General features: G+C 34.9%; 1 protein-coding gene across 1 annotated transcript in view; it reads right to left on the bottom strand.

The window, feature by feature from the left end:
- LOC136845688 (protein turtle-like) overlaps nucleotides 1-11,376 on the bottom strand; it is a 47,383-nt gene that overhangs the window by 22,096 nt on the left and 13,911 nt on the right. The window contains 1 exon segment of the mRNA XM_067115840.1: nucleotides 1,718-1,850. Within this exon segment, the coding sequence (XP_066971941.1) occupies nucleotides 1,718-1,850 (133 nt within the window).

Here is an 11,376-nt window from a genome sequence, read left to right as displayed (position 1 = left end):
AAAGCTTTGATGAGTTTTACCTGGTCAAATCACAGAAAATATATTTTTTTTCAAGTGTGCGTACGTGGATGAGAGAGAGAGAGAGAGAGAGAGAGAGAGAGAGAGAGAGAGATAATTGCATTTCAATCCCGAATGCTTTGATGACAACATTAATTGAATGAAAGTCCCATATAATACAATTAACGTAAGCCGGACCGAAGAACTGCGTTTATTTTGGTCTTAATACTAAATTAACATGAAGCGAGAAAACGTCATCATAATATGCCACTTGAAGTCAAATATTTCAACATTTTGTTTACCTTTGATTTGCGTTTGCAACATACACGTTAGTAAACAGGCGTTCAGAAAGCGTTTGTAAAAGAAATTTCGCTTATACTCTACCGGCACAATTGCAGTTTATACCGAACTTAGCCAACATTTTTCCACTTCAGCCAAAGCTGTTGTCACGTTAGCAGTTTATTTAGTTATACAAAAACGATTACTGAATTTGTAGAAATTCCCTTACTCAAAGGATTAATTTTTTAATATCTTTCGGCTTTTTATACACAACATATCCTCAGTGTGATTCCACAGTTCTTTTCAACATGAAATACTTTCGTTTGGGTAAAAGTTCTGACAGTCTAATTTACAGTTGTTCTTTCATAATGTTTAATCATTGATGTTGGTAATTCAACAGAGAGTTGGTTTTGATTTTCTTTGTTCCTTTATAATTCTTATAAGCGTTTATATTACAAGGTACTGTCCTCTGTAACCTCAGTCATCAACTTTAATTACATTTCAATGATTTGCCTCTCAATAAAATGAATGAAGTGAGTATCAATCTTGTTTTCATATTATGTAAATATTTCAAACTAAGGACACTTTCTCTCTCTCTCTCTCTCTCTCTCTCTCTCTCTCTCTCTCTCTAATGAGCTGCCGTCTAGCATCAAACACCACTTCAGAACGATTAATTAATGGAAATTACAGCAGACATGAATGAGTAATTAATCGAGGTCTAATTACGTAGGGGCTGACTACTCTCCTCTGCACAGTCTTCAACATCAGTGACGCTGAATTTATGAGTTAAGGTCTAATTTAGCAAGCCTAGGGCAAGGAACAATTAGCTACAAACGCGAATGAAAGGCGATACTTGAACTGGCCAAGCGTCGGGACCTATGAGGTCATTCAGAGCTGAAACGGAAATCGAAAGGTGCAACAGGAGGGAAACTGGAAGCAGTTGGAAAGTAAGATGGAAGGAAAAGAATATGAACGGAGGTACAGTAAAAGGAACGAAAGGGGTTGCAGCTAGGGGGCCGAAGGCACGCTGTGAAGAACCTTAAGTAACGCGTACAGTGCACCGCATGAAGTCCACTGACGGCACTGCCCCTTACGGGGGAAATACGATGCTTGTGGCTATGCCTAATAGTGAGATTTGGAGAAGGCCTGGATTTACATACATACATACATACATAAATGAAGGAGTAGAGGAGATATTGAGAATAATGATAAGAGATTAAGGATAATTATGATGGGAAAGGAGGTCAACCATAAAAAGAACGCAGAGGTTTTAAAAGGTCAGGGCTAGTGGCTTGAAATGGTTTGTTCATGTGGAGAGAATGGGCAAAAATAGGTTGATGAAAAGTGGATAACTTGTTCAAGTAAACCCTTGCTTTCCCAGAACTGTACTGTGGTATTATATTTATATCTCTGTCTGTCTGTCTGTCTCTCTCTCTCTCACCTGTATATGGGCAGAGAACTGCTAAATCGACGATACCAAAGGACCAGCACTGGCTGGTCGTCTTTCAATTTCGGTTTTGGCAGACAGGGTAGGCTGGCCCTCCCAGACACCACCCACACGTCGATCATCGGGTCTGAAAATAAAAATAATAATAATAATAATAATATAAACCTTATTGATAATTCCAATTGACTGTTTATTCCACAACAGTCTTTCAATCAAGTTAAGCTGTTCAGAAAATGTCCCATAAATCTAAGGCTATCAAAAGGCTTCAAATTCAGGCTTAAAAAAGGGACTACTGTCTTCCAGGAGATTTCTTGCAGTCCAGAGCTGAGAACTCTCTCAATTGCTGAAGGTTTCGTCTCGGGAAAGAACTGTGATTCTGTTAAGACTTTTGTACGTCAGATTCATATTCCTTTTCGTCCTGTTGATATTTTAGGTCCTTCTTCTTTCCTCGAATTTTTTTTTTTTTTTTTTTTTTTTTTGCTTTATTTTGCGTCAGTGACTTGCTTCTAAACTTATTTTGATTTTCATGCTCTGAACCGAGGAATTTCTTAAAGTATTCTACGTATGTATGCATGTATATATATATATATATATATATATATATATATATATATATATATATATATATATATATATATCACATATGTATATACATTGTAGTCAAGGGCAGGAATATGAGATTCATATTGCTTCCTATATTCATAATCACATCATATATGGAAAATGAAATAAATTAATAAAAGTATGAACGGCTAAAACTGAATTATTAAAACATTAGTCACTAAAAATCTATCAAGGCTGTTCAAAATTACATACACAAGAGCACACTTAAATACATATTAAAATCACGTTGCATATATATTAAAAATAGCAAAATAAAACCTCTCCAAATAAATAAAAGAAGAATAAAAAATTGTCTAATTTTAAGAAAATTCTTTTTCCTCTTCCAATAATATAACCAAACAAAGACAGTAATATACTTATAAAAAAAGGAGAGGACGCTACCTATAATGCAAACGATAGAACCACACTAACAGTAAAAGAAAATATATACAGAAAAACCAAAATAGTAATGACCTATATAAAAAACAATGGAATTGAGGTAGCTTGCGTGTTTAATGAGGGAACCCGTAGTTTAATATTTAAAGACTCAAGTATCTGCAGTTTCTGTTGGTTCTGTGCCTGGCCAATAACTTTGAAATCATCATAATTTATCTGTGTTTTGCACTTTGTGGCAGATTTCTTATGGAGGATAGCTCTGGACTGGATCCAGTTCATCCAGTTCTAGAGAGTCGGCCCTGACCTGAGAAGCCGCCTGGTGGATCCAACATATGTTCCCAGACTACATCTGGGACAAATGTATATTCATAAACAACACCAGACGACATCAAAGGGCAGAGCCGATCTTTAAACCCGAAGAGTGAGCCGATTGTCTTTGGATTTTTCATGAGTTTGATGTCAATGGCCCCAAAGTACCTCTGAACGATCCTAATGAAATCCCTTCTAAAACTATCATCATGTGAAAATGGGAAAACGGCGTATACAGGGAGTTTAGGGACATTAAAGTTTACTGTAAGGCTGAATGATTTGTTCAGTAGTCTGGAAAGAATTCTATAGAATGTTTTGTGTGGAAAGCAATTATTATTAAAGCAATTATTATTAAAGTATATGTGTGTGTATGTGTGTATATATATTATATATCTATATAAATATATATATATATATATATATATATATATATATATATATATATATATATATATATATATATATATATATAAACATATACTATATATATTGGATATTAAAAACGACATTTGTAGCTTAATGTTGCGTATGTGTGTGTGTGTATGTATATATATATATATATATATATATATATATATATATATATATATATATATATATATATATATATATATATATATATATATATATATATATATATATATATATATATATATATATATACTGAATATGTATGTATGTATGTGTGTATGCACGTATACAAGCCAGCATAGGAAAGTTCTTTAATAATGAAATAAATATTCTATTATTCATAAATCAGAACCAGAAGAACGAATCCGCTGAGTCTAAACATCCGACTGAGTCGACCAATTTCAACCAACTCTCATTCATGGAAAAATGAAGGACCGTCCACTCAACTCCCCCCCCCACACCCCAGCCGACTCCCAGGCCACACCTCCAGCAGGAGAAGAGTTCTCGGAGGACGAGAGGACTCTGAAGAGGGTGACGAAGGCCCAGAGAGCGTCTTCTGAAGACGGACCGGAGGGCTAAGCATCCCTGACCTGCAAAATGACAATGGCGAATGAAGAGCGCTCTGAATGGAGAGGAATAATAGTCTCTGACTTCTTTGAGAAGAAGAAGAAGAAGAAGAAGAAGAAGAAGAAGAAAAGAAAAGAAGAAGAAGAAGAAGAAGGAGTTCCAGGATTGCCGTTTTGAGCGAAGAGATTGACATGGGTGGTGGCGAACGCGAAGAGAAATGGCTGGAATGATAACATACTGGGAAAGCAAAATATTGATCTGGATATTTCAGGACGAAAAGAAAAAAATAAACTGGAAATTAAGAGACAAGGGAAGAAAACACGATGTCTGAAATAATGAATAAAAGGGGAAAACCTCGAAAGAGTCAAGAAGAGCCTTATAAAAAACGACAGCAATTTGGGAAAAGAAGTAATTAAGCGATAAAACAAAATCAAAAGATAACCTGAAGTTTAAAAGAATTAAGAAGGAACTACGACATTAAATTCATCACGAAACAAGTAAAAATGCGCCGAAGTTTCTTCGGCGCAATCGTGTTTTCTGCACAGCCCCTACAGCGTACAATTAGGGCCACCGAAACAGATCTATCTTTTGGTGGTCCCGGTATAATGCTGTATAAGCCGCGACCAAGAAACTTTAACCACGGCCCGGTGGTGGCCTATCCTATATCGTTGACAGATGCACGATTATGGCTAACTTTAACCTTAAATAAAACAAAAACTACTGAGGAGGCTAGAGGGCTGCAATGTGGTATGTTTGATGACTGGAGGGTGGATGATCAACATACCAATTTGCAGCCCTCTAGCCTCAGTAGCTTTTAAGATTGAGGGCGGACAGAAAAAGCGGGCACAATAGTTTTTTTTTTACAGAAAACTGAAACAAAAAAACAACTGGAGCCTCCAATTTCTAACATCACTGGCGAGGTAGGTATCGGTCATCATCAGCTCCCAGAAAAGAAATGGTTTCATCTCAAAATCAGCTCTGTGGAGGAACTTGTGACAGAGTCGCTTTTATGCAGCAGACTATGATCAGGATGTCAGTCAGAAGGTGACGGGGAACTTTTAAGCAAATGGCTGTCTAAAGTTCATTTAACTTGATAAAGGTGTATTCACAAGTGTGTGTGTATATGTATATATGTATATATATATATATATATATATATATATATATATATATATATATATATATATATATATAAACTCTATCTATATTTTTTCACACAAACTCTTTAAAATAGAACAGAATATATATTTTTTTGTGTTTTGTATCATATAAAATCATGCACACATAAATAGAACAGACATATATATGTATATGTGTGTATATAAATCTGTATATACATATATAAATATATATATATACATACATGCATATATATATATATATATAGTATGTATACTATGTATAGATATATACTTTATATATATATATATATATATATATATATATATATATATATATATATATATATATATATAATGTGTGTGTGTAAATTATATAATTATATACATATTCTAACATATTTAGATATTCATCTCTCCAGCCCATTAGCTAGGAAGTCAAATTTCAAAGCGGCAGGAAGAGACCCTCACTAGGGGTGACAGAACGTAGGCGTCCTAATCCCAATATCGTACGATACTGGGGGACAGAATGTCATTAGGGCACAAGGACAGGTCATGATAGTAAATGGGCTGCTAGGTTGACCCTTAGTTAGTCTTAAATATAAGACCTATTTCCCTATGACCTTTGTGCTGGCTATTATTTGCTTATTTGAGATGTACCGCTGTCCTGTGCTCACCACAAGAATCAAGGGGATGACACCATGACCTGACTTGCGCTCACTCCATTCCCTGACACCGAAGTGCAGGTTGCTTCACTCTTGACAGCACTAGCTCTGGTGCTTTTTATCCACCCCAACTGGCCACGTGTCGGAACTTCTGCAAGCGAGCTCCATGCACAGATGCAATAAGGTACGTCCTGAAGTCGCAAGTAATGCCAGTGTTCTTTTCCTATTCCTGAATTTCTCAATTTTCAGCATTTCCTAATTTTCATTCTTCTAAACAACGTCCCTTTGTTTCCCACATCCTACCATGCACATTTTCCCTCATGACTTGTTCCAATCTAAATTAAGTTTGTTCTGTGATAATAATCAGAGCATTCCCACCATAATGTTACCATGTGCTAATTAAATCTAATTAATAATTCCCTCCATCGTGATTAATTAATTTCATGTGAGAGAAAGTTTTTGCGTAAATGAATGCTGACCTGGAATTCTTTTCCAGAATCCTGTTGTCTGGCTCTCTGTGTTCTGCCCCTGCCCTTGTGAAACAATTGCCTTAGAAGACTCAATTCCATCTTGCCACAGTAAGACAATTCTAAAATCGACAGTCTACAAGGGCCACGTGTTAGGCCCTCAAGCGTTAACGTTGTGCTAATGTGAAATAATTTTCTCAGTCAGTCTTAAGTATTTTATAAGATTCATGTCAAACTCGTTGTAGGGCTGTAGCCTTCTCAGATTCATTTATTTGATAACTGTATTTATACTTTTATTGACACATTGCATGTGCCTTGACTGCTGAAGTACCAGCCTGTCCATATTAATTCCTAGTTGCAAATCTGCAAATAAATTAATTTAATCTAGCCTACAGGTTTGAAAGGCGACCTTCCCATGTTCTTTGAATGGATGTAATTTCAAGGTAAGTCATACTATTTATTACATTTATTGCTTATATGTTCTGAGATCTGGGTGTTGGCCCCTAAGGCAGAAATTCATTCAAATTTCAATTTAACTCTTCCAACCGGACTCGGAACATAACAATATACAGTATATATAAAATTATATAATTATATATATATATCCAATGCAGCATGAAGGAACGTGTGCTTGAGAATATCACTAAATCCACGTCAGAATTGTGAACTTAAAAATGTAGAATAAACTACGAAAGCACTAGTTCAAAGTCCCGGTCTTAACTCACCTTCTGACGTGGAATTTATATATATATATATATATATATATATATATATATATATATATATATATATATATATATATATGTATATGTATATATATATATATATATATATATAGTGTATATATATATATATATATATATATATATATATATATATATATATATATATATATATATATATATATATATATATATATATATATATATATATATACATACATATATATATATATATATATATATATATATATATATATATATATATATATATATATATATATATATATATATATATATATATATATATATATATATAATCACGAATCTATGGAACATTGTGAATGTATAAATAAAGACAATTGCTACGAAGAGATAAGTGAGACATGGAGTGGCTGCTGGGCCTTTCGACTTACTGTCCTTTACTTAGCAGACTGATAAGAAATATAAAAATAAGTTTACAAGAAAGCTCCAATAATTGACTGATGGGGATTATAAAGGCAAATATGTACCTGGAATCCAACACAGTTGAAGAATTAGTGGACCTACCAAAACAAGGGTAAATATTTGAGAGGTTTTACAAAAGATTAGGCCCAACAGGTCGGATGCAGGGAAGAGTCAATTAAAGGATTATACAGGAGAAGAGATTGACCAACAAAAATGACCTCGGAATGAATAAGCTGATTACGTATGTTTATAAAAGTACAACATCTGAATATATTCCCCTTTTGGTAAACGCCAAAAAATTTTGCAAAATGAACATTTAAAATAAAAAAGTATATTAAACATACAAATAAATATAACATATATGTATGGTAACTAATTAGTAAAGGACAGGCATTCGAAAGGCCTAATATACACACACCCACGTGTATGTCACGAAATCAAACTTTTAGCTAATTAACTCTCGAGCCGGTTGGGCTAAAATGAGCAAGTTTAACAGAGAAATTAGCTGGAACATAAGTAAAAAACTAGGTTGATAAACAGTCTGGAATCACCTCAGCACTGAAACTGTAGGCAGTCACGTATAATATATAAAGGATTAAAGCCTGATATTTTTTTAGTGAGCGTGAGATTAAAACTTGATGTCCATCTTTTTAAGGAAATCCCACAACATATAATAAAAACAAGATCAATACAAAAAAGTAAAAAATGCGCCGAAGTTTCTTCGGCGCAATCGAGTTTTCTGTACAGCATATAATCAAGGCCACCGAAAATAGATCTATATTTCGGTGGTCTCGGTATAGGCCTAATGCTGTATGAGCTGCGGTTCAAGAAACTTGAACCACGGCCCGGTGGTGGCCTATCCTATATCGTTGCCAGAAGCACGATTATGGCTAAATCTAACATTAAATAAAATAAAAACTACTGAGGCTAGAGGGCTGCAATTTGGTATGTCTGGTGATTGGAGGGTGGATGATCAACATACTAATTTGCAGCCCTCTAGCCTCAGTAGTTTTTAAGTTCTGAAGGCGGACAAAAAAAAAAATTGCGGCCAGAATAAAGTGCGGACGGACAGACAAAGCCGGCACAATAGTTTTCCTTAACAGAAAACTAACAAGAGTTCATACTGTAGCATCTAGTTATAGCAGGCTGGAAAAAATGTTTTTCCCGAAAACAATAGCAAACGCTGCGCGAGAAATACGATGCAATAAAAAAAAAAAACTCGCGGGACGTGAAACAAAATTAAAATAATGTCCCAAAAATACAGCCTTTCATAAACTATGTATCTTCCTAAAAGGGCAATTCGTGCGGGTGTTTCATTCGGTGGAAGTCACTCGGGTGACGATACATATAAAATGAAATCATTACCAAAAGTTGTGGACTATTTTCCCTTTCATAATAGTCAATGCTCAGTTTTAGTGAGGCATAAATTACTCCGTGGAAAAGCCAGGTGAGTAGAGAGAGAGAGAGAGAGAGAGAGAGAGAGAGAGAGAGAGAGAGAGAGAGAGAGAGAGAGAGAGAGCGATGATTGCGACTGTGATATCCAATTGTTAATTTACATAAGGGCTTTAAAATTAGAAGGCTCTCTTGATACGCCATTTTGATGATATTCCTTTTTACAAATGAAAAGAAGAGAGAGAGAGAGAGAGAGAGAGAGAGAGAGAGAGAGAGGTCCTAATAATGATAAAGAAATTAATTATGATAACTTAGAAGGCCGCCTCTTGATACGCCATTTTAAGTCCTAAGGATATTCACTTTTACAAATGAAAAGAAAAGAGAGAGAGAGAGAGAGAGAGAGAGAGAGAGAGAGAGAGAGAGAGAGAGAGAGAGAGAGAGAGAGAGAGAGAGAGAGTCCCGATAATGATAAAGATATTCATTAAGATAGCCTGGAGCTATTATGAACCTCAGGTAATTCCCGATCTACCTCGTTATTGTCCTATTATATATTTTAATGAATTAATTTCCCGACATGAGATGGAATACTGTTCTGAATTATAATACAGATCGTTAATGATTCACAGAAAGCCGCTGTACCTGTGACAGACGCTGGTCAATACATCGTCGAAACCATCAGTGACATTCAATGTTAATATTAAATGTCATATTCTGAGCCACGGATGAGTTAACTCGTGTCAGTGACCTTCTCTGACCAAAGGTCATGGAACAATGTTTATTTTTATCTAGAGTTACAGATGACTGGAAAGAGAGATTTTTGAAGGTTCAAATTTCTCTAGGTCATGGAACAATATTTATTTCGAGGTCCAGATGACTGGAAAGAGATTTTTGAAGGTTCAAATTTCTCCTGCTTAATGAGCAAGTCAGTTACTGATTTGTGCAAGAGGCTCCTTCATGATGTCGATGCCAATTTCCGAGAAACATCATTTTACATTGACTGGACATTAATTCGCTGCTCACCAGATATACACTATACCTTGTCGACTACGTTAATTAACATAAAGTTCCTCTAAATGAAGGAAAAATAGTCACTAAGAAAAATTTATTTATTTATTTTTTTACAAAATAACTTTCAATGCAGTCCTAAAATCTCTGCCACTAGGACAACAACATTTAACTTCTTCCTCTCTCTCTCTCTCTCTCTCTCTCTCTCTCTCTCTCAAAAATAAAAAAAGTTTATCTGAAATCAAATAGATTAATTGTCTGAATTTCGTTAAAATATTTGGTATATGTGGAAACACTAATTTTCCCACGTTGGTTTTCCCATAGTTCTCTGTATCATTGCGCGCGGTGCGCGTTTGGCAAACTGTAGGCGAATGTGATTTTAATGTTTGATTTCGTTTCGTATTGAAAACACCGTCATACATTGCCAACTCATCTCGAAATGTAACGACAAAAGGTTTCACTGATATCCTGACACACTTCCAAAGGACTGAATACTTATATATATATATATATATATATATATATATATATATATATATATATATATATATATATATATATATATATATATATATATATATATATATATGTATATATATATGTATATATATATATATATATATATATATATATATATATATATATATATATATATATATATATATATATATATATATATATATATATATATATATATATATATATATATATATATATATATATATATATATAATCGAGTTAGGGAAGAATGAGAATTCGTTTATTTCCTTTCAATGTGATTTATTACACTGACGTTTCAGGACCATGTGTCCCATTTTCAAAACTATGAATTAGAAAGACAGCAGAATTAGAAATAGACTCAGATTTTAAAATCGAGAAAAAGATTTTTACATAAAAGTATAAAAAGAAACATAACAGAAAGGAACAATGAATATCAAATAGTGCTGGAGGCAAAAGCTGAATGACACTCAGGGTCCGTTTTGGTTCCAACGGAAACTCACGAGAGGTACAGAGGCGTTGGCGTGGACTGAGTATTTAATCAAGGAACTAGTTGTTTAATAAAAAGAGATTCTAGTACAGTATTGGCAGTTGGTGGTCATTCGGAGCTTTGCCTATTATTTTAAAATCCTTGTAATTGATATTATATCTGCATTTTTTTCCCGTGGTCTCTTATGTATGAAAATTCGGGGTTTGATAATTTAGCGCCTGTTCGATAACTTTCGCCATGATGAGAGTCTAATCTCACCTTCAACAACCTAGGAGCGGAGCCCACGTACTTCCCCAGGTCACAGGTTGGAGCCCATGTACTTCCCCAGGTCACAGGTTGGAGTCCACGTACTTCCCCAGGTCACAGGTTGGAGCCCAGGGTCACAGGTTGGAGCCACGTACTTCCCAGGTCACAGGTTGGAGCCCACGTACTTCCCCAGGTCACAGGTTGGAGCCCACGTACTTCCCCAGGTCACAGGTTGGAGCCCACGTACTTCCCCAGGTCACAGGTTGGAGCCCACGTACTTCCCCAGGTCACAGGTTGGAGCCCATGTACTTCCCCAGGTC

Source organism: Macrobrachium rosenbergii, chromosome 14, assembly GCF_040412425.1.
Source record: "Macrobrachium rosenbergii isolate ZJJX-2024 chromosome 14, ASM4041242v1, whole genome shotgun sequence".
NCBI lineage: Eukaryota > Metazoa > Arthropoda > Malacostraca > Decapoda > Palaemonidae > Macrobrachium > Macrobrachium rosenbergii.
The sequence above is the reverse complement of the archived record's forward strand: the minus strand, read 5'-3'. Positions and strand labels throughout refer to the sequence as shown.